This window comes from Squalius cephalus (genome assembly GCF_949319135.1).
Source record: "Squalius cephalus genome assembly, chromosome: 12".
NCBI lineage: Eukaryota > Metazoa > Chordata > Actinopteri > Cypriniformes > Leuciscidae > Squalius > Squalius cephalus.
Window position 1 is genome coordinate 27,433,582 of NC_137133.1, and position 27,033 is coordinate 27,460,614.

At 40.7% G+C, this 27,033-nt stretch overlaps 2 protein-coding genes across 2 annotated transcripts in view; both read right to left on the reverse strand.

The window, feature by feature from the left end:
- Positions 1–21,604: 21,604 nt before the first annotated feature.
- On the reverse strand, positions 21,605–23,549 carry LOC307168896 (putative nuclease HARBI1). The gene has a single exon (XM_079889198.1). It carries the CDS (start codon positions 23,441–23,443, stop codon positions 22,424–22,426), a length of 1,020 nt encoding a protein of 339 aa, XP_079745324.1. The 5' UTR covers positions 23,444–23,549; the 3' UTR covers positions 21,605–22,423.
- A 2,128-nt stretch (positions 23,550–25,677) lies between these two features.
- Positions 25,678–27,033, reverse strand: part of LOC307167975 (uncharacterized protein) — a 59,534-nt gene continuing 58,178 nt past the window's right edge. Inside the window, exons 40-43 of the mRNA XM_079887366.1 lie at positions 26,891–26,932; positions 26,702–26,764; positions 26,543–26,609; positions 25,678–26,182 (exon numbers count right to left, since the gene is read on the reverse strand). Coding sequence (XP_079743492.1) covers positions 26,109–26,182; positions 26,543–26,609; positions 26,702–26,764; positions 26,891–26,932 — 246 coding nt within the window. The 3' untranslated portion in view covers positions 25,678–26,108. The remainder of the gene's footprint in view (positions 26,183–26,542; positions 26,610–26,701; positions 26,765–26,890; positions 26,933–27,033) is intronic.

Here is a 27,033-nt window from a genome sequence, read left to right on the forward strand (position 1 = left end):
GCAATCCTGACAATAAATGACGACATTATTGTGATCAAACACTAGCCATTCACGACCCGTCAGCCATTTGGCATTACATTCATAGGCTACATTACATTCGTGTTCGGTTATCAGGTTTCATTCTCTCGCAGCTAGTAACTTCACGAGCGTGTCTTTTCCACTCCGTGTGTGCACCGTTCTCTTCCGTGTGTGTGTGTGTGTGTGTGTGTGTGTGTGTGTGTGTGTGTGTGTGTGTGTGTGTGTGTGTGTGTGTGTGTCGGCGTGCTGCGCTCTCTGCTCAATTTTCCGCTCCGTGTTTGCGCTGCGCGTTCTGCTCTGTCGTTAACGGTTACGGCCCAAATGCTCGAATCATGTAGGCTACCGATCGGCGATCACGCACTGGAAAAGCGTGAAATTTAGAGGTGGATAAACGCAATTTAGAGGTGGATAAACACACTTAGGAGGTGGGTAAACGCTATTTCCGTATTTTGGGAGGTGCGTAAACAGCGTTTACGTGCGTTTAGCCTCCACTACATCCCTGCATGTAATGCCTCATGCATCACCGGCCAAACTGGCTAGTAAGTTTTTATTAACACCCGCCAAAATGAATTTTAACCCGCATTTGGCGGGTTGGCGGGTGTTAATTTAGAACCCTGATCACAATGCTGACAGCCAACACCCTCGAGTGCTGACTGGGCATGCTCCTCACCCAAACAAGCAACACAAAGAACGTGAGTGTCCCCACCCGTTATATAACACGGGCAGGGGTGCACACACAATCTAAACTGCTGCTTGCTCGCCATAATGCTTTATATATATATATAGATATGATATAAAGACAAACAACACCAAATAACGGGACAGTTTCACAGAGAGCGCTACTGAAGACACAGAAGCTGACGCTCTCTGTTTTCGAGCAGGCTTTATAGCTTCCTGGTTTGTGACGTCACCCGCACCTGACGTTCTGCCACACCATTGGACTGATTTTACATGTGCTTCAAGACATCATCACGCAAAGCGTTCCCCATAGCGTCAATCTCGACGCAACGCGAGTTCCTTTGAAAGGGAACCAATATAAGCACTTATTCACAATTCTGTATTCTAAATTTTTATAATTTAGTACATCTCCTCCTTTGGAGTCAGAAGCATCTGAGGTCGCTTCGAGCCATGTTTGTCCCCGGTGTGCTCAACCGTGTGGCCGACGAGCTATCACAAGCTGTGCTCCCGGGAGAATGGCGACTCCACCCCCAGGCGGTTCAGCTGATCTGGAGAGAGTTCGGAGAGGCTCAGGTAGACCTGTTTGCCTCCTCAGAGACCTCCCACTGCCGGTTGTTTTACTCCCTGACCGAGGGAACACTCGGCATGGATGCACTGGCACACAGCTGGCCCCGGGGCCTCCGCAAATATGCATTTCCCCCAGTGAGCCTACTTGCACAGACCCTGTGCAAAGTCAGGGAGGACAAGGAGCAGGTCCTTCTGGTGGCTCCCTATTGGCCCACCCGGACTTGGTTCCCAGAACTCATGCTCCTCGTGACAGTCCCTCCCTGGCCCATTCCTCTGAGGAAGGATCTTCTGACTCAGAGACGGGGCACCCTATGGCACCCGTGTCCAGACCTCTGGAAACTCCATGTCTGGTCCCTGGACGGGACGCGGAGGTTCTAGGTGACTTACCCCGCAGACCAGAGGTACTTAACGCCATCACTTCTGCGTTAGCGCCGTCTACGAGACGTGCGTACGACTTGAAGTGGAACCTGTTCATCGAGTGGTGTTCCTCCCGCAGAGAGGACCCCCGAAGATGTTCGATAGGGTCAGTGCTTTCCTTCTTGCAGCAAGGGTTGGCTGTCTCCCTCCACCCTTAAAGTACATGATACTGCTATTTCAGCATATCATGACCACATAGATGGCAAAACAGTTGGAAAGCACGACCTGGTCGTCAGGTTCCTTAGGGGGGCGAGACGAATAAATCCTCCTCGTCCCTCCTCCATACCCTCTTGAGACCTTTCCCTGGTGCTCCTAGCACTTCAGGATGCTCCCTTTGAGCCTTTGCAGTCAGGAGACTTAAAGCTTCTCTCCTTGAAGACTTTGCTGCTGATTGCACTGGCCTCGATCAAGAGGGTAGGGGACCTGGAAGCATTTTCGGTCGACGAATCGTGCCTAGAGTTCGGGCCGGGTGACAACCATGTTGTACTGAGATCCCGGCCTGGCTATGTGCCCAAGGTTCCTACCACTCCCTTTAGAGATCAGGTAATGAACCTGCAAGCGCTGCCCCTGGAGGAGTCAGACCCAGCCCTGGCTTTGCTCTGTCCCGTTCGCGCTCTGCGTATGTACGTGGACAGAACTCAAAGCGTCAAGACCTCAGACCAGCTCTTTGTCTGTTACGGAGGCCAGCAGAAGGGAAAGGCTGTCTCCAAGCAGAGGATGGCCCACTGGATAGTGGATGCCATTGCCTTGGCTTACCAAGCTCATGGCGTGCCCTGCCCGCTCAGGTTGCATGCACACTCCACGAGAGGCGTTGCATCCTCCTGGGCGCTGGCACGTGGCTCCTCGCTAACAGATATCTGTAGAGCTGCGGGCTGGGCGACACCTAACACGTTCACTAGATTATATAGCCTACGTGTAGAGCCTGTGTCCTCCCGTGTTCTCGCCCTAAATGGGTAGAAGCACTGTGAGTACCGGTTCTTTTGGCTTGCTGCACCCTACTGTGCACCCTTATTGCTCCAGAGTCAAAACCTGTTGAGTCCTCCAAACACCCTCGGCCCGGACATGGTGGAGCGTCCGGTGCCAGGCGTTTATCCGCTGAATCCTTGAGAACCGTGTCTAGGCTGGGCTGGGTCCCATATGTGTGACCCTACGGGGATTCCATATGTGTATATTCTCCACGGCTGCTCCTAAACGGATGCCTGTGTCTTTCCCTTGGGCTAAGTCACCCATTATTCATATGCAGTACAACCCTCGGGTTAGTCCATATGTCTATTCCAAAATAACTCTCCTTAAGAATGTGGCTCCCGCAACGTTCCCCTCCCTCAGATCGGGCACGCTTTCCCAGTGTTATCCAATAATCTCACTGTATGGGTTATCACAGAACAACAGTGACGGATACTCTCGGTGTAAGCCCTCTCCTATCGTCCTTCCAGGCAAGAAGGTGTGGAGGCTTACACAGGCCGCTGGATGGGGTGCAGCAGCTGTGGCGCTTTGGTAGGGATTCCTATTCGTCGATAGGGAACATCTCGTTACATATGGTAACCCTTGTTCCCTGAGGGAGGGAACGGAGACGTACGTCCCGTCGCCACATCTGCCGCTACCCGCCGGGTATCGTTAAATACCCGCGCTGCGAGGCTACGCAGCTGATGCAAATGATTGCACGCCAATGTGTATTGGCTTGTTTTAGTTTCACTCAAAGTAGATTGGCCTCTCTAGCGAGATTCCTATTCGTCATTCACCATGACGTACGTCTCCGTTCCCTCCCTCAGGGAACGAGGGTTACCATATGTAACCGAGACGTTCCTAATAGGATACGTGCACGTAACTAAGGAGTTCTACTTCCGATGCCTTGAGTGTGCGGTCGACCATTTCCGGTTCACGGCATTGCTATAGCAGCGAGACGGCAGGTTTTGATTGCGAAAGATGGCATATTTCACCCATTTCATCCGTTGTCTACAATGCCTCCCAAAAATTTACGTGAACGACTTCCACAGGATTGTCAACCAATGTTCACCTGCACCCGGTTGCAAGCGTGAAAAAGGATTTAGATTGTACATATCAAGTTACATCCACAACTTTGAAGGTGAGTAGCGATACCTCAGCTGTTAGCTGCCAGATCAGCTGTTAGCGGCTAGATCAGCTGTTAACATTAGACATTGACAAGCTAGCAGCCAAGTATTTAAACTCACATCAAATCATGTCAATATTATGACATATTTTATTAGTGTTATTAAATACCTTGTTATGTTGATATGATTATCAACTGGTTGTGTGTATTTTTAATTTGGGTTTTGTATTTCCTCTCAGTGTCCAAGAAAGATCCAGTGACAGGAGTAGTGTGTGTGAGGGCGTTATGTCATCCGTCAATGGACAGATCTAAACCACCTCACAGTTTAAGTGTAGGATGAATGTAGCATTAAGATAGCGTTAAGATGGTTACCCATGTTCCTGGGTTAATCGTGTTCTTTTGGCTCTTTGCTCTCTAGGTTAACCATGTTCATTTGGTTGACCATGTCCCCCATTCACGTTAAAAACGACCAGTGTACACTTAGTGATATGTTACTACTATATTTTCACTAATAGCAATCAGTGGTGTAGTATAGTTTTGTTACTTGTAGTTATGAAGTGATGCATCTTACTGGTGTTTCTCAATTTGTTTCAAATAGGTCCACACTGTACAAAGCCATCAGTGGAGAGTTGCTGGAACTGTCCATTCTCAGAGTGCCAGAGATCTACAAAGAGTTCACCCCTGTTTCTGCACCAACCATTTGTATAATGGGTATCACCTGTGAGGTGCCACTAATGGACTCTGCACTCGGTTTGGTACAAGCAGGCAGTCCCCTGTCATACCAACAACCCAAGGCAAGAAGTCGCCCTGTTGCTCACCATGACGCTCCACCATGCCCAGATTTGCCATTGGCTGGCTGCAGACTGGAGACATCATGCAGTATGATTGTTTTCACTGAGCATCAACAGCTGCACTTCAAGTCACTTGAGATTACCTGGGAGATGGCTAACAAAATAGAGGATGCAACTAGGAGTCAAAGTACATCAGCAGACTGGCATAGACTGAGAAAACCCAGACTCACTTCCTCACATTTCGGGGAAATATGCCATGCTAAACCATGCACCTTAGATAAGATGGCAGACCGGCTGCTCAAAGGGGTCCGTCAGACAGCAGCAATGAAGAGGGGTTTTGAAATGGAAGCTGATGCCATCGAAGAGTACTGCAAGCTCAAGAGGGTGAACTACTACCCTTGTGGCTTCATTATACACCCTGACACTCCATGGCTTGGTACATCCCCAGATGGGGTTGTCTTTGACCCAACAGAACGTACTGAATTCGGCCTTGTGGAAATAAAATGTCCAAACGTTAAGAGCTATGTGGATTATCCACATCTGAAAATGAAAGACGGCAACCTGGAATTGAAGCAGGGTCATGGCTACTACTGGCAGGTGCAGGGTCAGCTGCTCCTAACAGGGATGGAGTGGTGCGACTTTGTGGTGTTTGCGGAGGAAGACACCCTGATTCAAAGAACATACCGGGACAGTGCTGTGATGCAAAAAATAAGAGAGAGAGCAGACTTCTTTTTTTTCTACACATACCTACATAAATATCTGCTGTAATAAAATGAATTATCAGTAAACAATAACTTCTAAGAACTGTCTTGTTCTTGTTGATATCTCATTATAGTGTGAGGCCTTCAAGTGGATTGTTTTAAAGGTGCCCTAGAATGGATTATTTTATTATTTTATAATGTTTCCTGGGGTGCCCTTATAATGTTAGTATGTTTTTTAGATCAAAATTTGTTATAATTTAGAAATAAAAGGCATATTTCCTAGCCTGATTTCATTCCCTGGATTGAACACTCTGTTTGAAGGGGCGTGTCTGCTGTGAGACTTCAGTGTTGTTGCCCACTGCTGTGATTGGCTGACATGCTTACATATGAAATATCTGGCGTTACATGTAGAGCTATCTGGAAAACTTTTACTATTACAGCTTTTATACGTTTTTACTATTACAGCTATCGGGATTAACGAATCATGAGAAGTTTTTTAAGTATTTAGATCTATTCCAGCATTGAGCAGATGACAGCCTGTTGATCGCGTGAATGAAGATCTTATCACTGCAACGCGATCTACTGATGCATAAACAGTGTTGAACGACTTTGAGAGAAAGATTATCTGTCTGAACTTGAACAATTACAAATCAGAAATTCACATAACCCACTGGTTCTCCAGAGGCTCGGATGAAGGAACTAAAAAAATACTTTTGTGTTCATTTGTACATCCAAACACTGAGCAACTGCCATGCTTCGTTCGCTCGTTTGCAAGCCACGATGTCTCTCGAGGAAAAAACAATATCGCGCTGGATCTAGATAACACAGTGTAAATTATTGTTAATAAAATCACTACTTACCGCTTGCGGGAATATAACGTTAGTTGAAATTGCCCCCTTCGTCCGTTTGAGACGCCAAGAGATGCCTGGCTGCTTGATATATGTTCCAGGTTAGAAAAACAGTCCGTGGTGAAACGGGCAGAGCAACTAACAACTTCGAATTAAACTGTAGCGGTATCAGATTATAGATAGATCTGCCATTTTCCCTATGATCCTCCTCCTGCTTGTTTCTTCACCTGCAGAACTTCTGATGATTCGGCTGCGCAGTTCCGCCTGGCACTGAGCATGGGCTGGCATATGCAAATTTTTAGAGGCGTACATATTAATGATCCCAACTGTTGCGTCACAGTTGGTGTTATGTGGAGATTCGCCTGTTTTTCAGGGGTGTTTTTCAAAAACGAGATTTAAATAAGAAAGAGAAAACTATGGTGTTTGAGACTCACTGTATGTCATGTCCATGTACTGAACTCTTGTTATTTAACTATGCCAAGATAAATTCAATTTCACATTCTAGGGCACCTTTAAGTTAATTTAAATTTGTCAAGTTACTAATCAGAAAATATGTGCTAAACAGAGTTGTAACACTTTTAGGATTGACCACTTGACTTAAAGTGTACACAGCAAAAGTGAACCCACACCAATGTATTGCTAGATGTTAAACTAATATTCAATGAGTCAGGCCCACTTGAGGGGAAATTAAACAACACAAAGGGAGACCAAATTAATATAGATTTCAAATAAATAATTTATTCATTAAAAGTCAGTAAATGTAAGCCAAAACTAAATTGTGGTGTGAATCAGTATATTGTTTGTAAAAAAAACAAACAAAAACAAAAAACAGGAAAATGAGGAAGAGGAGCAGCCAGCCATGAAGCAAACAGTCAGATTTCTACCTGGCTCTTATGTTCTCTCCAGTCTTTGACCAGAGGTCCATTTTGGTGGTTGCACAAGATACAAGCGAAAAGTTGGCTAATGCTCCCTGAAATAGACAAAGGGATTACAGTGTCAAAAAGTTCTCCTTAACCCGCCTGATTAGCCTTTCAACATGAACTGGCAGCCGCACGATTGACTGGGTCTCCAGGACGTCCTGTGCTGCCATTTGTTCCTTGTTGGAGTGGAAGGCAGGCCCGTGAAGTTTTCCTGGCACAAGGTTGTCCACCCTAAAGCCCTTGTCCACCATTACAGCCATGTCAGGGGACAGGAGAGGTATGATGCCCGACAATCTGAAGAGCTCACGGTCACTGATAGAGCCCCCATAGAGTGCAGAAACAAATGTCAGAGGACCATGTGGTGCCATGCCAATCATGGCCTTGAAGGTACAGTGTGATTTGTAGTGCGAGTACACCTCACTCTGTAGCACAAGTGAGGACGGAGTTTGGCACCGCAGTTCTGTGCAGTCAACAATGACCTGAGTGTCTGCATATTCCTTGAACTCAGGAGGTAGGTTGGCTGTGATTTCTTCAGGTGTCATCCAGATACACACAGCTCCCAGTACACAGTAAAGAAAGTTGCCCCAGGTTGTGATGATCCTGCTGGCTGTTGTCCGATGGATGTTAAATCGGTGGCCAATCTCTCTCTGTGTGCATCCGGTTGATAGATAATTTAGATAATTTAAATCTCATCTATGGGCAGCAACTTAGTTGATCTGTTCGATGTTGTCTTCTCTGCCACAGAGGCCGATGCTTCTCTTGCCACACTTGTCACACGGATCATCCTTGATGTTGCTGTTTCGATGAGCCTCCAGAATGCCATCAGGTGGTCATAAGAATGGAATCTTTTAAACCAAATACACAAAAATAGGAATATCTCCACTACAACAACATGACCTACAGGAAGTAGTCGACCGCACACTCAACACACGGAAGTTCTATTGTGCACGTAGGGTATTATTGTCATCCAACATTTGCCTCGCATTTCAGGATGAAAAGACAAACATTTCAGGTGAAAGATAATCCACTTCTTACCTCAGAGACTGTGTTATGATCTATATGACCTTATTATTTTTATTGTGAGTATTAGGCCTCTTATTATTGCTGATCACTGTTGATCTGCTATATTTTTACTATAAAACTCTTACGACAAACATGTCTTCTAATATCTTCAATTATTGCGTATACCAAGCTGCAGCGGACACATTTGTAAAGGACTTTACTTGGACCCATTGTGCGAGCTGTCTTTTTAATACCGCATGGCTTACATGTTGCTGCTGATTGGGCTGACATTTTTGTCACACCCACCAAACAAAAGAAAACTAAAACCCTGTTGCACACCGTTTCCAGGAAACATGTCGTTCAACCTGGAAACCGAAGCAAACATTGCGCACCGGTTTGAGCTTGAACGTGCCCCAGTTCTTTGTCAGTTCAACATTGCATTTAGTTGGTTGTTCGGTTCATGTTCCCGAGATTCTGTTTTGTGAAGTTGAGTTTGTTTTTGAATAAAGCTGCTGCACTTAGATCCTGTTTCGTCTCTGCCGCAACCACCTTGTAACAATATTAGTGCTGTCAATCAATTAAAAATGTACTTGATTAATCACAAATTCTTTCTGTGATTTAATCATGATTTAAAACACTTAAGTTTTTAATATGTTTTATAATGTTGTAAATTCACAGTTAATCTTTAATGGCACATTTTCATGAATGAAGGCCAGTATCATTAATACTAATACAGCCACTGATATCTCAATGAAAAAGACCCCAAGTCTTTGAGAGCTCAAGAGCTCAAATTGAACTGGAATACTCTAGTGAAAAGAAGCATACTTTATTGTACTTGAAATATATTCCCTTTTTCAATAGTACACTGCAAATATACTTAGCATATTTTTTTTTTCACCAGGGTATCTTGTTCTTCACAGTATTTTTGGAATGTTTTATATAAAATTTTATTTAATTAACTTTAAGTAAGCATAAACAATCAATACATTTTATAAACAAAATATGAAACACTCACCACTGACTGAATTTGTTTAGCATAGCTTTTGTACTTCTCATCATTGAGGTCTTTGAGACTGGTAAAACGTTTCCTCTATTGTCATGGACATTTTAACAGTAAACAAGTTTAAACAAGACAAAAGAAAAATCCACCTTTACAGATCGCAATTGGTAGCTAGCATTTCAAAGTCAATACCAAATCAAAAGTTAGGACATTATTTGTAATTGAAATGGTTTAATGACAATATGGTTATGGTTACACTTAAAATAGTTACAAAATAGATATATGAGATGATAAAAACTTATACCATTAATTGTACCCATGCAGCATATGTGTAAAATGTTACCAGAGAGAGAGAAAGAGAGAGAGAGAGGGAGTAGAGAGTAAGAGACAAAGAAAAGAGGAGGAAAAGAAAGAGTCCCCCAAGAAAGGGACCCAGAGGAGAAGAAGAGACTGGAGAATCAAAAGAGACAGAGCAACAGTTGCGATTTTTTTTTTTATCCCTTCCTTGACCATGTGACTGTAACCCAAATGTGAGACGTTCAAACTGACCAATCAGATATTTACAACTTCCCCCATGGACATTTCTTAGATCAGATGTACTTTTGGACTACAGGCCTTGAGCACTATCCTCTGCCTTTAGGAATCCAAATGGTAAGAAAGAGGGGGGTTGAAACAGTAAAAGCAATTGCCTTTGTTCATTTTCAAATATCTTTGATTATTTTCAATCTTACATAGTCCATCACAAAATCTTTGATTCTTTTATTGAACATAATGCAAAACATTTAATAACACACTTTGATGGTGATGATGGACATTCAACTTGTGGCTCCATGTGTGTAGCTAAAAACTGTATGCTTTCCCTTCACCTGTTTAAAAACCCTCTGTGCACATACTGTCCCCACCTGGTGACAGCCCGAAATACATTTACATTAACACTGGCTCCTACACACAGGCCCCATAATTGTTGGTGTGTAACTATAATTATCTCTTAAATTATTCAAAGGAGCCAAAAAGGGTGCATGTGCATTTCTTCTTTTAAGATCATTCCTTTGTGTCTTTAAACAACGGGCAGATTTTGGAAATGGGTCTATTCAGCAATCCTGTTTTTGTCTTCAATCTTACAGATCGAACAATTCCCTTTTGTCAGGATATGTCTGAGTGTTTTTGCCTAATGACCCTAGTAGGGATAGCTGCAGGCTGGAGCAATGGGCTTGCCATAAGGTAGGAAAGGGATGGGGCGTGCCAAAAGGGATGGGGTGTGCCATAAGGTCTTTACAATTGGATGCGAAAGCTTCCTGTTCCGCATAAAAGCGAGACATAAACTTAATCACCTTTGGCCAACAAATAATTCTATGAGACCAAATACCTTTCTTTCACTGTAAAAATAGCGATAATGATATTGAGAATATTACATTCAGAAGTACATTACCTTCGAAACTTCTGTATGGCGCGGGTTACATGACGTCATCACCACCGCAACTTTTTTTAGGGCTTATAGTGGATCAATCATTAAAATCAATAATTAAAAACCGAATTAAATTATAAAAAGGTATCCTGACACTATTAGAGTCACACTAGTTTTGTACTTTCATTTAAAGTGCATACAAACTAAAAAACAATGTTTTGCTGGATAAAGACAAAAATATAATTATGTTTGATAAAACACTCACCACATAATTATAAAATAGGAGTAAAAACTGTTTAATAACCTTCTTTTAAGTGACATTAACCAGTTTAGCAAAACAGACACCATTTAATCCAAAAAACATTTATTCAGTTTTCAGTTGTCATTTTGCAACAATTAATTTTTTTGAAATTTCAAGTGAATTTCTGTCATCAAAGGCTTGTGTTCAAAGTCAAAACACAAAGAAAACTCATTCCTTCACTCTTTCATACTGTAGTAGCAGTCCATAGAACAGAAGCCATCAAACTCTTTGTCTGAATAGAACGCAGTCTTCTTTCCATTGCCGCAATATCCAGTTGTGTTTTTGTAGATGAATCCACAGGCATCACACCTGGTGAGCTTAAACTCCACCCTGTATTATTTCCTCACATCTGGACTGACAGACTTCCAGTCAACGATACCTACAAGGTGAAAAAAAAACCCCTGAATTAATGCAAAAAACTGAATTAAATATATTAGCTTAACTTGTTCATTTCATAAAAGTAATACATATACATACTGTCCAGCCAGGCAAAGTGAGCTTTTTTTTTTAGAAAACCTGGATGGTTGATGATTTCATTAAACTTTCTGCACATTAGTGACCATAGACAGTAACAAAAATGAACACAGCGACCCCATAGACTTCAACGGAGAAAAGTGAAGTCAATTAGAAGCACTCACTTCCTGATGGCTGAGCGTACTGCGCAGACTCAAACTGAGCTTGACGACGTAGATGTGACGTGAGCAACCTGTCTGACAGTTGTAAGTCTTCTAGTAGCTGTGCCAAGAGAAATCTGAATCATTCCCTTCCGAATCTTGCAGAGACGGAGAGCGTGAGTAGGAGCTGTCCATGAGCTAGGAGCAGGAGCAACTTTATGACTCTCTATGGGCTTCTCCCTTGACTTTATTGGACTTTATGCCTCCACGTCCCCCCGATTGCCCTCGAGCTTCTCCTCCTGTCTCTACGGTAATTTCACTACTGTGCGACAGAGAGTAGCGTGGTTATGACGCAATCGTTAGCCTATTTTTACAAAAACTGCTTCTACGAGGCCATAACGTAAGATACAAGGTAATGGAACCTTTTATACATTGTCGTGTTTCTTTAGAAATAAACAATGGATAAATAGAGTCTTTAAAAGCCTCAGATGTAAAGTTATTCGCTGTCAAAGTGACGCCAAAATGAATGGGAGTCAATGGAATGCTAACAGCAGGTGATGGCTTGCTAACCAATGGTGGCCCCCGGGGAAGGTACGCTTTCCGGGTGCTGGATTACCCCCTTGTTAGTGACAGAGTGTGAAATGCTTTGTCTCCTTCTTCATAAACAACATCTAGAAGAATGTGACTGAGCACCTCTGGTGGTAGCTGAAAAAAAATATGGAAAAACTATTTTAAAATATTACATTACTCCAAAAATAGTTAAAAAAACAACAACTTAATATTCAACCATACATCAGCAAGGCTGAAATTTTTTTCAACAATTCAGTCCATGGCTGAAACAAAAAAACAAACCAAAAAAAAAAAAAATGAATGCAAAGCATACATACATCTTTATAAAATTGTAAATGACAATTGGTAGTATTGTTTATATCTATGAAATTACAACTACAAATTCCACATTCACTAAGTTTTTATATGTGCATTAAAAATTGTTTGTACATGTGATCAAAGTAACATTTCATTTTCCAAGAATCTGCTGATTTGATTTCTTTTTCAATCATTATGGGTTAGTCATTTAAGCTCTAATGTTTTTTCATTCTCATCATTTTCACTGGCCATGTTTTTAATATATTTTTTACATGTTTTATATTTTAAACTGTTTAACATATCAGATTTGACTTCACACAGGCCTTCAACCTGAGCATCTTTTCTGTGCCTTTTCCGATCTGTAGGAGAGAGAGAGAGAGAGAGAGAGAGAGAGAGAGAGAGAGAGAGAGAGAGAGAGAGAGAGAGAGAGAGAGAGAGAGAGAGAGAGAGAGAGAGAGAGAGAGAGATTTGCAAAGTGCTAAATGTCTAAATTTCTATTAGAATTAGAAATTACCCTGAGCCTTCAAGCAGCAGTACACACCACACCACCACTTCCTTATTCTTGACATATTAGCCTTGGAAGAAAGCAGCCATTACTACAATGTTAAAAATTCTGTTTTTATACTGGCTTGCAAAACAAATGTATTGAACAAAGATCTGAAGACTCACCTCTGAAAAGTCAAAAGCCACCCCCAGAGCACAGCATGTACAGGCCATACTGAAATTCAAAGGCTACTTGTTTAGACCTTTTTTTATTTGGTTTCTAAATGAAACCGATGTTACTATCATATAAAAACTCACCATGAGCACAAAGACTCCACAATTATTGGAGGAATGCTGCATTGGAATCTCCTGGGTAAGGTTTGCAAGCAAGAAAGAAATGGAGTAAGGAAAAAAGCAAATACGCAAGAAAGTAATTAACTGAATTGTGTGCTAGAAGAATAAGTGATGATTCAAAAACTTACTGGAAGATCCTTACAGGAGATCTCAGTCCAATGGCCAGGGACAGTCTGAGCAACCCTCCTATTAAAATATACCCAAATAAGCGACCATAAAATTATGCTTATAATTCACATTGTTTAAATTCACATTTAAAGATGCAGTAAGTGATTTCCGAGAAATTATGTTGAGATTCTAGATCAACAAAACACACCTCTACTTAAAAGGTATCTCACCCCTATCTTTATAGCTCTGCTGTCAAACTCATGAACAGACTATACAACACAGTCCCCCATTTTGATTGTGTACGCCCCTTACTGTTTATTGGTTTTAAGTGTTTGGGTGCTTTCAACTTTAATAAACTTAAATGACCTCATATATTTTAATACACATCAGACATCATTCCCACAAGAAAAAAAAAAAAATAATAAGAAAAAAAAAAATGCTGAATGGTTTAGAACTGAACCACACAGCAGCTGAGAACATTTGAACAAGAACTGTTCAACTGGAACTTCTGAACATGAACTACTGAGCTATGTAAAAGACCTGTACACTTGACTTAATCTTCCATCACTTAGACCACTCGTGCAGAGTGAATCAAGAAAAAACACCTGTTTCAGCTTTGGACACAAAATCTGAAAATGGTTGTTAAAAACACAAAATATAGAAATCAATTTGACATGCATCAAAATGTCTTGATGACTTACTGTACACAAAGCATCCAGTGTGACACGATGGCAATAGAATGCAGTCTTTTGCAGAAGCATCAACCTATCACAAATAAATATAATACAAAATGGTGCATAATGTTAATTTTGCTCTGTGAAATCTTTTTGGCTGCTTTGAAAGAATGCTTACAACATCTTGCAACCTATAAAATGTCAACAGCAATAATACATCGAAACAGTCAATGAAATCCAAAGTATGTATGATAAACAACATCAACAAATCATAACTAAAATATTACACTGTTGAAACAAAGTATGATTGCTTACAGGGATATGTAATATGGGATCTGCACAAAGTGGGGGAACCAGCGTTGAATTCACATAGCTGTTACACGTCCAGACTTGGATTTCTTAATAACAGAAACATACACGTTTCTTCATAAAAGCCTTTTGCATTTTTTTTTATGCTAAACACAAAGATATTTTACCTGCAAGGTTTGCTGAGGTCTTCAATTTTCTTGAAACAACAATTCAGAATCTGTTAAGATACCACAGCTTCACTTAAAAACAGGAAAAAATTTGAAAAGTAAATTTGATCAAAGAAAATTAAGATGATCCCAACTGTTGCCTCCACATTGTGTTGCAATCCCAAGGTCTGAAAATCTTTTCGCATCAGGGTTGTAGACTAAACATGTGCCACATGTTCACTCCCATTTTGCTCTGGGTCTAAAACGTGTGAGCTATTTAGAAAAAAAAAACATTATGAACATTCATTACAAAATGTTTGAGGCTGCTCATTCCTCAGCTTATAAGATTTCAACCTTCATAGAGCAATCACCTTTTCTTCGCTGAAAGGTTGCTCCCAGCTGGTCTTGTTGGGCATTACATCCTTCAGCCATGTCACAGATGCCTTGTTTGTACTTGGCTCATCATCCATTTCAACTGTGCTTTTACTTAAAGTCCCTAGCAATAAAGCGTGTCATCTAACACCAGTGTCAAATAACATTTCTGGAAAAGCCAATAAATGTGATAGTGACATTAAATTGCATTATGAAAAAACAAGTTTATCTGCAACTGCTTGGCCATGCTTGTCCAGGGAACCCTGAGTGCAAGCAACAGCCTTGGTAAGCTGTTCAGCAAACCTAGTGTTTATTGCAACATTCAGGTTTTGCATAAGGAACACGTGGTTTGTTGGCTTCATAACATTTAGGAAGTAATTGTTTTTTCTCATTTGAGAAAACAACTGCTCAGCACACTGATAATTAACTCTTCCAGCCAACTCAGGCACAAGCTGTATTTTATGAAGTTTATCATGGGGATCCTTTGTGTTGTTTTCATGGAATCTGTCAGAAAGTAGTGATCAGATGAGCCAGTTAATGGATGCCCATTCACATCAGCAGGCGTTTCCTTCTCTTTGAGCCATTTCAATGAAATTTTAAGTCTTCCCTCTTCTGCTGCAGCAATATTGGTATCATTTGGCTCCAAAAGCTGACCGTCATGTGGGCTAAAGGGAATCATGTTTGGATTATGGAGATTTGCATGAGAGGAAAGTCCTCTTGCAGAGTCATAAATGGTTATGTTGGGAAGGTGTTTCCAGGACAGCAAAATGTCAGTGAAGTCCCTTGGACAGTGGTGGCCCTCACCAGGACTTTAATGCTGTATAACGACACTGCAGGGACACATAACAACTGCCCAGCCACCTAAGTGATAGATGTTACGATTCTTATCAAAGATCGCAACAAAGTAAGGGAGACGCCACACAACCGCTGCGTAAACAATAAGATTTATTTAAATAAAGTAATAAACATGAAATGTCAAGAGATCAGTATAAGTGTTAGTCAGTGTGTTAGCATGTAAATGTAAGTAGCCTAAGCCAGCTCAAGTGATATCAGTACAACCAAACATAACGAGAAGTCCGAATCAAGGTATCGACATCAGATCTCCGAAGCGGCTGTGATCTCCCGTAGCCCACACATCCCGTCAGCTCTCCAGAGCCACAACAACAACAGCGAGCCATCGCCCCTCTCTGTTTGACCCAGTGTCTTTTAAAGTACCATGATCTGGTTCAGGTGTAAAGCCACGCCCCCCAGCAATCAGCCTGTAACTCGGGGACAAACACACAAGCACTCACTGCACAACCACTCATTGAACCGTCACATAGATTGTTTAACATTATTATTTTTTACTTTAAGTGCTGTAATCATTAAAGAAATAAAGAAATCTATGTTCATGTTTTCTATTATAAATTAAGATATATCAGTGCATACAAACCTGATGCACCCCAAACCTTTTGAAAAATGTTGTCATATGATGATCTTCTTTGCATTTCACTCCTCAGTCTCATTATGAGGTCCATCTTTGAACCCTTGGTATCTAACCCACAAGATGCACAAAACCGTCGGACAGCAGCCACCAATGAATTAAAAACAACAACAACAACAACAACAACAACAACAAAAAACATTCCCAATTTATTAGAAATAAACAAAGACAATAGAATACTGTTATTAAAAGGTAAACAAGACAAAACCTCACCTTCATGACTTGAGGCTACATGCTGCGTTTCGGCGCCACCTACTGGTCCGGAGATACGAAAATCGCTATTTTTGCTTATAACTTCTGATAGCTTTGTCCAAAAATCATAAAAGTGGTCTCGCTAGATTCAGGGCATCATGCCGAGTCGACTGATATCCAATTTTTACATATCAACCATTTTATTAACCATTTTAGGCCTCGTCCATTTTTTATTTTGTACCAAAATGCTGTATGTTATGAACGCATGAGCATATTGTTACGAAACTCGGTTTGGGTCATCATGCCCTGAAGGAGCCTGAGAAGTTTCAAACCAGCGCGACCTAGATTTAAAATTAAATTTTATTTTCAAATTTTCAAATGCTTATAAATCTGGGTGTGGTTGACTTATTTTCACGGGAGTCATCTCCTTAGATTTCTGAATCCTTGCCAAGTCCAATGATACCAAATATGCTAGGTTTTGCCTTACAGTTTGTGTAGCATTGTGATTTAGCACTTCAAGAGTTCAAGAGTTTTTATTTGTCATTGGACAGTCTCCTGCACAACGAAATTTGCAAAAAAAAAAAAAAAACACTTAAAAAACATTTGCCAATATCTTCGACCGATCGAGACAAAACCACTGTAGGAAGTTTGGAAACAGGCCGTTGGCTGCACACAAATGTCAAAATATTAATAGTAAGTGGCAAGAAAATGCAAACAAAGTCAGTTGTGGGTCATTTTTTATATATTTAAATGTCTATAACTCCAAAGCGAAATTAGATATTTTCTCCAAATTGACACACACACATGTATGGGCTCACTCTGAGGACACATACCAGTTGTGGGATTGTGCCTCTTGTTGGAGCTATAATATAACAAAACATGAAATTGACATTGACTTCAATACTGATCATTATAACGGGCTTTGATTTAATTTCTACATTTTATTAAATGCTGTATATGCAGCCCCTAAATTGGGACACAGCTACTGTGTCAGTGTGTAAATCCAAAATTAGATGTGCACGATGTGGTGGGGAGCATGAGTTTGGGAAATGTGAGGAAGGAGTAGGATTGAAATGTTGTAATTGCAGAGGTGGTCATAATGCGGCATACAGGGGTTGTGAGGCGAGAAAAAGGCTGTGGAAGTACAAGAGGAAAATATAAAAAATTAAATAGCGTATGTTGAAGCAGTAGATACTAGAAATAAGCAGAGTAGAAAAGAAAGAATGGAGCATGGTAAAGGGATTGAAGGAACAGGAAGAGTATCCTAATTGGTGAGGGTAGAGTGTGATGGATCTGAATCATAACAAAAAAATTAAAAAACCAAACTCTAGTCAGGCCAATCACATCGTGTATAGAGGCGGTGGGTGGGCTTAACATAATGACGGCAGAGTTGTGATGGTTCCGCTTGAATTTCGACTTAAAAACAAAGAAGATGGGTCTTTTGAATCGGCTTTGGCCGCGACTCTAGAAGATTTAGAGTTAAAGGACAAGTTCGGTATTTTACACTTAAAGCCCTGTTTACAGATCGTTTCTGATAAAATAGAACGGTTAAGATTAAAATTTGGACTCATGCTGCTGTCCCGAGAATTTTAGGTTTCTTTCGCTTTCCCCAAAACCTCTAGAATGGGTGTATAGGTGCACTGGAACAGCCCTTCCTAAAACGCATTAAACTTTCGTTTCCAAAACGTGAAACTCACCGAGTGGTCAGGGGTGTTTACTGATATGCTCACACAAAAATCGCTGCAAAAGATGCTTTATTCCGCCTCTCGGATTGAGCCCTGCCAATGGTGTGTTCTCAGACCCAACATCTTGATGTGGGTCTGGCTTGTCAGGCTAATTCCATTCAGGTTACATCACAGGAAATAGCCAGTATTTAAAAAGGACACAATCGTGCTTGAGCCTCTAAAACTGACAGAGGACCAAAATCAGCAGCACTTTTCCAGGGTACAAACAAGCTGTGTCCCAATTCAGGGTCTGCATCCTTTGAAGGCCGCATCCTTCGAAGTGCGTGGCCAACGCGGCCTTCGGAGGACGCACCAAGACTTGTTTAAAGGGGAAAGTATATCCGATTGCGTCATAGCGGCACGATGAAGGCAGTCCCAATTCAAAGATCCTTTGAAGGCTCCTTCAAAATGCGGCCTGCAAATGCGTCCTTCTTTTCCGTGAATGCAGGATACATCAGAAGGATCCTTCGCAGCCTTGCCTACCCCCAGAATTCATAGCGCGCGGAGACGAAATTGCCAGATTACACTTTTGAATGTAAGTATTGGGTTTCAATTTAATCGAGTAATCAGATGTATCTAATGATAAAAATGAATGTTACCAGTATGTGATTTGATATAGAGGGTTTTCACAACATGTCATCAATCCGGAAGTCGGACATATTGGAGGCACTGAATGTAAACAATGCCACTGAACTGAATGGACTCGCAAATTTGTCTTATTATTGCTGCTGAAAAATGGTCGTGTTTTGGTCTGTACTAATCGGTCGCACTGGGAAAAACATTTGGAGTTCTATAGACTCTCAAAAGTGCAAAAAACTGATGAAAGGACTACTGCGTCTTGAGCCTGCTGCAGAACTGTAGGAAGCTGGTATGCACAGCTTTTTTTTTTTTTTTCTTGTCTCCACCGGTTTCAAAATTCAAAAATAATAATTTTCTACTCGTCCGGCACTTTGCAACAACACAGCCTTGTTTCGGGAGCGACTTTCAGCATGTTTCCTATAACAACGTCCGGCGTTCACATTTTACGTGGTGTGAGAAAGTCACATAAACCACGTGAAATCCGATCAGAGCGTTCAGACTGAAGCGGATTTCCTGATATGTGATTTGAATAGGATTTCAAACCACATATGGATGTAGCTTGAAACGGATTTCACGTGATTTTTTTCCTGTTCACGTTAGCTAATTCTGATCAGATTTCAATTCAAAAATCGGATTTGGACTGACAGTCTGAACGTAGCCTATATCGGCAAAAAAACAGAAGGAAGAATTGTCGGGTCGTCAGTCCATGACTAAGAAGCTAGTTCGTTCAGATCTTTACCATATATTAACTTTAGTTTGTAAAAATTTTGCGCTCTTTCCTGCTTACTAAGTCCTTCTCTAGATGATTTAGCAGCTTCCATGTGTTTTTTCTGTGGTTTAGATGTCATAAATTAGTGTAACAATGTGTTCAGTAGTACATAAACATCCGTTTAAACATCCGTTTATACATAAACATCCGTTTAAACATCCGTTTTTAGTAGGCCTACATTTACATCCGAGTATCTCCAATATGGCCGCGCATCCGGGTAACTGACCAAACCGTGACGTAGGTGCAAACACGCTATAGGTCAGTTTATATTCTTTACATTCTAGAACATTTCAACCCCGTTTTGTTTTTAGGCAGTTATAACTATATACAGTCCCTCCAGTTTTTTGTGATTCCGCGATCGCTGAATACAATGCAAAATCAAGAAAATGTTGCATTTTTTGCGATCCTGCATAATTCCTAATTTAACCGCAAAATAATCACAAAAATTAAAGTTTCAATGCATTTTTACGTGGAGATGTTGTGGGAAAAGGGGAAACTCCTTTTTTACTGAAGCCTACAATGTAAAACGCATTTTGCAGCTGCACAGTGAGTGTCTGGCTCACTCATTGGCTGTGCTGCGGCAACTGCACATCCAATGGCGCGGGCGCCAAGGGGGCGTGGCCTTAGCCTGTATTAGTCCTTGAAAAACGCCATTTTAGCAGGTTTAATGACTGAAGCGACAACTTGCCAGGTTAGTGCGGCGGCGGCCGGCTACGCAATACTCGTTCCCTACTCTCAGGGAACTGAGGTTACGATAGTAACCGAGTAGTTCCCTTTCAAACGGTCACTTCGTATTGCGTAGCGATACGCAGTGGGGACGCCATGCAAAACGCCGCACTATAAGTAACTGGTTGCCTACTGCAGCTCAGGACCTCTCACCTCAGCATTTACACACAGTTCTACAGTATAAATTACTACACCTGCTGTTAATATTTACATAGGTCAGATAGAAAAATTGCCCATAGGTTGTTTCAAAAGTTTTTCATTTGTTGAGAATTTGATTAGACCTATGGGCAATTTTTCTATCTAACTAAAAATCAAATTCTCAACAAATGAAAAACTTTAGAAAAATTGCCCATAGGTTGTTTCAAAAGTTTTTCATTTGTTGAGAATTTGATTAGACCAAAATAAACAGGCTTTATGCATTTTGTTTGTGTCATGTATGACTATTGTGCATCTGACATAATAGGCTACTATTATGGTAAATGTGATGTCTTAATTATAAAATATAAAAATCGCAATTTTTTTCACAAATTTCTGGAAATTACCACCACAAAATCAGTAATTTTGATCGCAAAAATCACACAAAAAAATTGCAAAATCCTGGAGGGACTGTATATAACTATATATATATATATATATATATATATATATATATATATATATATATAAATATATACATATAACTATATAAAGTTTTATAAATAAAGTCCAGTACAAATGTTACCGCCGCTCGTCACAACGGCTGTCACCAGTTGCTAGGTGACAAAACCAGACCGTCCCATTGCATTGAACAAATTATTTTTTTTTTTTATTAAATAATAACCCAACGAAATGTTTAAGTAGTTAATGTTCCTATGCTCAGGGGTGACTTAAAAAAAATAGGTCCTCCGTGACTTACGTAAAATATACCGTTTACACCAATGGTAAAAGATAGTAAAAAAAATTAAAGCTTGCTGTGTTGTGTTTAATCAGCCATAACGTCTCTAGCCTGTTTGTTGTTCGATTGGCAAGTTATTGCAATTTGTCTTTTAGATCAGGGATAGGCAACGTTTGGTCCTGGAGGGCTGCGCTCCTGCAGAGTTTCGCTCATAGTACGGGTTTGCATGTTAAAATATTTTATGGTTTGATTTTTGAGTATGTGAGTTACTTATTCTTAATTTTTCTTCCCTCTTTCTGAGAACGGTCTTTTACGGCCCTGACGAGAACGTCAGTCTCCTAGGCTGTGAACCACTCCTGGGCCCGGTTTTTCAAAAGTAATCCACTAGGATTTTGGATAACGGATTGGATCAAATCTTGCAAATGGGTTTTTCAAAAGAAAAAACGGATTACATAATCGGATTAGATCACGTAATCCAATCTTGGTTTTGATCCGGATCAAACCTTTAGTTTGGGTTTTTCAGAACTTTTTTGTAGTTCTACCAGAAAGACTCGGGAGATAAAATGATATAACAAGAGTAAATTTATTAATAGCTCAGCAAGCATAGTCTTTGGCGTAGGCCCCGTCCTTAGCAAGCAATGCGAGGGTAACGCAATCTGCAAATCCCGCCTGAAGATGAAGGCAGGGGCGCAGCCGACCCCCTGGAGGTAAAGGAAGGGACCATCCTGGTGGTGGTGGGGAGGATGGAGGGAAAGGACCATCTTGGAGGTGGTTGGGGAGGATGGAGGTAATTGGCGCCGTCAGTATCTGCGAACTCAGACGGATGTAAGTACCATTCTTTTATACTGAGAGTGTTAACACATGATTGGTTAGAAGTGAGTTAATTAATGACGCGCTGATTGAGTCTTCCTGGCAGAACTTAACGCTAAGCTTACATGATTTGGATCACTTTGATCCAAAAAATCTGGATTAAACTGATCCCAGTTTTAGTGAGTTTTACTGAATCCCAGTGGATTCAGCGTGGATTTCATGCCCAAAATGTAATGAAAACTTTAAAAATGTATCAAATAATACTATATTTGGATCATGCAGTATCTTACAAGATATCCTATTTATTCATAAGGTTTTAATTTTATTTGTTCATCCGTCAGGCTACAGTGATTAGGTAGGCTTTAACGTATTCAGCCTTTCAGTATAGGCCTACAGCAAAGTAGAAAGAGTTTGGCCTCATAAAATAATCCCCCAAACAGCTGTCAAAATTGACCAAAAACAATCAATTTTATTCTGTCACTAATTGATATATATATTCATCACAATCGAAAATATTTTTGTTTTTAGAATATTTATTAGTGATGCATGCAATGATTACAGAATAACCAAAAAAATGCAAAGAATGGCAATCACTGATTTTTGAAATCCAAAACAAATCCAAATCAGAAATAGTGTCTAACTATTGCGTCCCTTGTTGCACGTCCTGTTTTCTCGTTCTGGCAGAATGCAGGAGGTTGGTTAGGGTCTCCAAGGGGCTCAGGTGCATCATTGTCAGCACAGAGAGGGACATTGCGCTTAGTAGCGATGTTGTGCAGGACAATACAGGCAAGGGTTATGTTGCATGCTTTCTGTGGTTCCGCTCTCAGGTAGTTAAGGCATGCAAAGCACCTCTTAAGAACTCCATTTAAACGCTCAATTGCACATCTTGCTCTGCAATGAGCAGTGTTGAAGCGTGCCTGCGCCGGTGTATTTGCTGTTAGAAAAGGAGTCATCAGCCATGGTAGGAGTGGGTAGGCACTGTCTCCTAATATTATGCCATCCGGTCGGTTGGTTTGGAGGTCTCTATATAGAGTGCTCTCCCTCAGGATGCATGCATCATGGACAGACCCAGGCCACTTGACAACGCAGTTGGTGATGATGAGGTCAGCATCACACACAAGTTGGACATTGATGCTGTGCCTCCCCTTTCTGTTTATAAACTCCCATTCATTCTCAAGAGGTGCTTGTATATGCACATGTGTGCAGTCGATTGCTCCAATAGTATTGGGCATATTCCCCAAAAGAAAAAAGCTGCGCTTGGCCTGGGCAATCTGGTTGTCCTTTGGAAAAGAAACAAATTCATTGACCAGGCTGGCCAGTGCGATTGTCACCACATCACACACAGCTGATTTCACCACTCCCATATAGTCACCAACAACTTGATAGAAAGTCCCACATGCATAAAATCGGAGAGCAATGAGGATCTGGTTTTCCAAAGACAGACCGTGACTCCTTTGGGTTCTGTGTTGAAGTTTTGGCCTGAGAAGGTTCACAAGGTACTCTATATCAGCCTTCCCAAAGCGAAACCGGACATACAGCTCCTCAGTGGTGTATTGCTCCAGTGGCTTGGTACGTTCAACATACACCCTTTGACGGTATCCTCTCCTGGCAAAGTGGTGGTGGCGGTGGACAACACCTGCCATTTCACTGTCTCTCTGTGAATCCTCTGAGAAAGGCTGATTTATATGGCTGTGTAGTTGGTCTTTTCAAACACACCTATTACAACTGATTAGTTTTGGCTTGTGTTCAATTGAGGCAATTGGACCCAAGGCCTATAATTGATGAACAATGTTCACTATAGTAAAGCAACGGAACCATGGACTCAAGAAGCTGTAACTTCACTGCTGCTGAAACCAATGCACTACTAGAGGGTGTTCGGTGCCATTATGGAACAATAGTGGGAAGTTTTAATTCTGCTAAGGATACCAACAAAAAGAAAAATGATGTTTGGATTTTAATCACAGAAAATGTGAATGCCATAGGAGACATCTACAAACTACCAGAGGAGGACCACAGACCAAATCAAATTGCGGTGGAAGAATCTTAAGGCCAGGGCAACAAAGGACCATGCTGAAGCCAAAAACCCACAAACAGGCAACAAGCCATTTAAGAGGGGAGATTACACAGATGTGGTCCTCAACATCATTGGAGGTGAGAAGTCGCAAGCTCTCCATGGTATTCAAGGTGTTGTAGGGGATGGCGAGCCTTGGATTGAGGAGGAGGAGGAAAATCTGCCAGTTCCTCCTGAGGCTGATCCAGAGAGCGTATTTATATTGAATCTCAGCTCTGTTCCTGAGGAAGAAGCTGGATCCTCATTGGTTGAGCCAGTGGTAGTTGCCACAGGATCTCAGAAGAAAGGCTTGAAGCGCCCTTCCTCAAACAAAGATGATGATTACCAGGCACTTCTGCAAAAAGAGACTGAAAGGGCAGAAGCACAGCTTCGTCTGGCAGAGGAACTGACTCTGACCAAACTGCAGCAAACCAAGGCCAGACTTGAGATCCGCCTCCTAAAGGCTACGTTCAGACAAGCTGGTCTCTCCACATCAGATGAGGAAGTCTGAAATTATTGTGGAGTATTTGACATTAAGTCTTTTTTTTAAATTCAATACGAATCTGCCAGGAAGAGGACGTGTGTCTATATTGTCTTAATGGACGGTGAGGAGGAGAGTTTGAGTGGCCAAAGACTCTCCAAGGATCATAGATGGAGAATTGCAGAGATTACTTGAGTCTTGGGGTCAAAAAGCCTAAAATTTTTTTTATCAAACAACCCCTACATCCCCACATATTGTTTGGGAGGGTTTCAAGAAAAATCCTCCTCGCTCCTCCAAAAATAAACTCCAGCATATTCAGTGGTCAGACACGACTGGATCTTCAAAAGGGACCGGATTCTGTGGTCAGATGAAACTAAAAAAAAGGGCTTTTTGGCAGCAAACCCAGTAGATGTGTTTAGTGCAAACAGGGATGAAGAGTACCCCATGCCTACGGTTAAATATACTGCTGGATCTTATATGCTGTGGGCCTATTTATTTGCTGGAGGTCCTGGACTTCTTGTTCAGATACATGATATTATGGATTCTAGCAAATACAAACAGATAAAAAATCAAAACCTTGACAGCCTCTGCTAGAAATCTTATAATGGGCAGTGGTTGGATCTTCCATCAGGACAACGATCCAAAACAAACATCAAAATCAACACAAAAATGGGTAACTGAGCACAAAATGAAGCTTCTTCCATGACCGTCCCAGTCCCCTGACCTGATGAGTGGAGTGAACTGAAGAGAAGAAGCACCAACATGGATCTGGGAATCTGAAGGATCTGGAGAGATTCTGTATGGAGGAATGGTCTCTGATCTCTTGTCAGGTGTTCTCCAAACTCATCAGGCATTATAGAAGAAAACTCAGATCTGTTATCTTGGCAAAAGGAGATGGCAAAAAGTATTTAATAACAGGGTGCCAACAATTATGGCCAGCGTGTTTTGGAGAAAAACATTTATTTTATAATGTGATTTACCCCCCACTTTCAGTTCTTTTACTTCAATGAAAGGTTGGATTTTTGTGATTTTTTGAATGAAAGATCAAAAGGATAAACAACGCAGATTTATTTTTTACAGCCATTTTTTATCATATTTATCAGGGGTGCCATCAATTTTGACCACCACTGTATAATATTACGCAGGTGAGGTTGACCAAGCTCAAAGAATTGTTGAAATGAATAAGAAACTGTAACCTTAATACTGTGATGGCTTAAAATAATAATCAATTATTTGGAAACATGATCTATTTCATCATTATTGCCAAATGCAATGAAAAATAAGAGAGCTACAAAGCCATGATTATCAACTCCAAAAGAAATGTAAAATAAAGAGGCATTTCATTTCTGGTGTAGCTAAAAATACAAATTTTATTATTATTATTTTTTAATAATCCATACAGTGTAGAACAGCATGATATATGAAATGACACCAACTGGAAAAGAAAACTGATGATTTAAAATGGCAAAGAAAAAATACATCAAATACAACAGAAAACACAAATAAAGCTATTTCTCTAGATATATATTATTTATAAATTGAGTTATAAATGAAAGTGCATCCAGTCATGCAAATCACAACCTTATAATAAAATGTATCCTTAATTAAACAGATCTGTAGATTATTGGCCATTTTTATTAATATTTCAGAACATAGAAAAACTTCTTCCCAGAAATCAGTAACAGATAGTGCAGTTTACATATACTTGCAGTGTTAAAAATATGTTCGGAAAAAGCTGTTTAATATAAAGCAAACTAATCCCTAATGAAGTAGCTGATTATGCATTCATAAAAGTTTCTGAGCCACTGGACATGTTTGAAGATGTTGCTGCTTCAGATACGTTGTACACATCTGCAAATAGTTATTTTTATTTTTATGTTACTTAAAATATTCTTGCCATGTCATATGATATATATATATAGGCCTGGTTTCACAGACATAGCTTAAACTAAACCAGGCCTTAGTTCAATTAAGACATTTAAGAAGCTTTTATAAAGTAGAATAAAACATTAGGCTACTGGTTTTTTTTTTATTTTGAAAAAACATTACCCCCCCGTCTCATCTTGAGACAAAACAATAGCACTGTCATATTTTAAAATACTGTATGTCAGTGGAAGTTGCTTTCAGTTCAGACAGCTGGGTCTGGGACTAGGCTTAAGCCTGGTTTGTGAAACTGGCCAATAATGTATCAATTTTAATAGCAATACTTACTTCTTCTCCCACGCATCCTTTGAAAGAAACCCAGCCCGCTTGAAGATGATGGTCCTGCACTAGTACTCTGTAATACAGAGATTTAAGATATAGCTGTAAACTGAGTACATCTATCATTAGGAAGAACTCATGGATCAAGATGTATTTAGTTGGCATTACCCTGGTACGGTTAGAGCTGGTAAGGTTCCTTAGTGACAGCCTTCCTGCCAGTGCCTCACGGATCTGCAACCATATGTGACAAAATGAGTTAAAGCACTGCAGTAGAACTGAATGCCTCCAAGATCATTTTAACAAATCATTTTAAAATCATTTTAGTCAACTTGCAAAGTGACACAAATCAATTCATACCTTGCTGTCTAAAAGCGTTCCGAACACCAAAATAAAGAATCCCTGCAGAAGTGTTACAAATAAATGAGGAAAATGGTATGAGTAAATAATACTTATCATGCTGTTAATTTCATATTCATAACATTGAAAATGACTTATTTTGC

Bases quoted from the DNA above. Each gene is read 5' to 3' on its own strand.
- LOC307168896 (XM_079889198.1), bottom strand. From the start codon at position 23,443: ATGGCAGGTGTTGTCCACCGCCACCACCACTTTGCCAGGAGAGGATAC.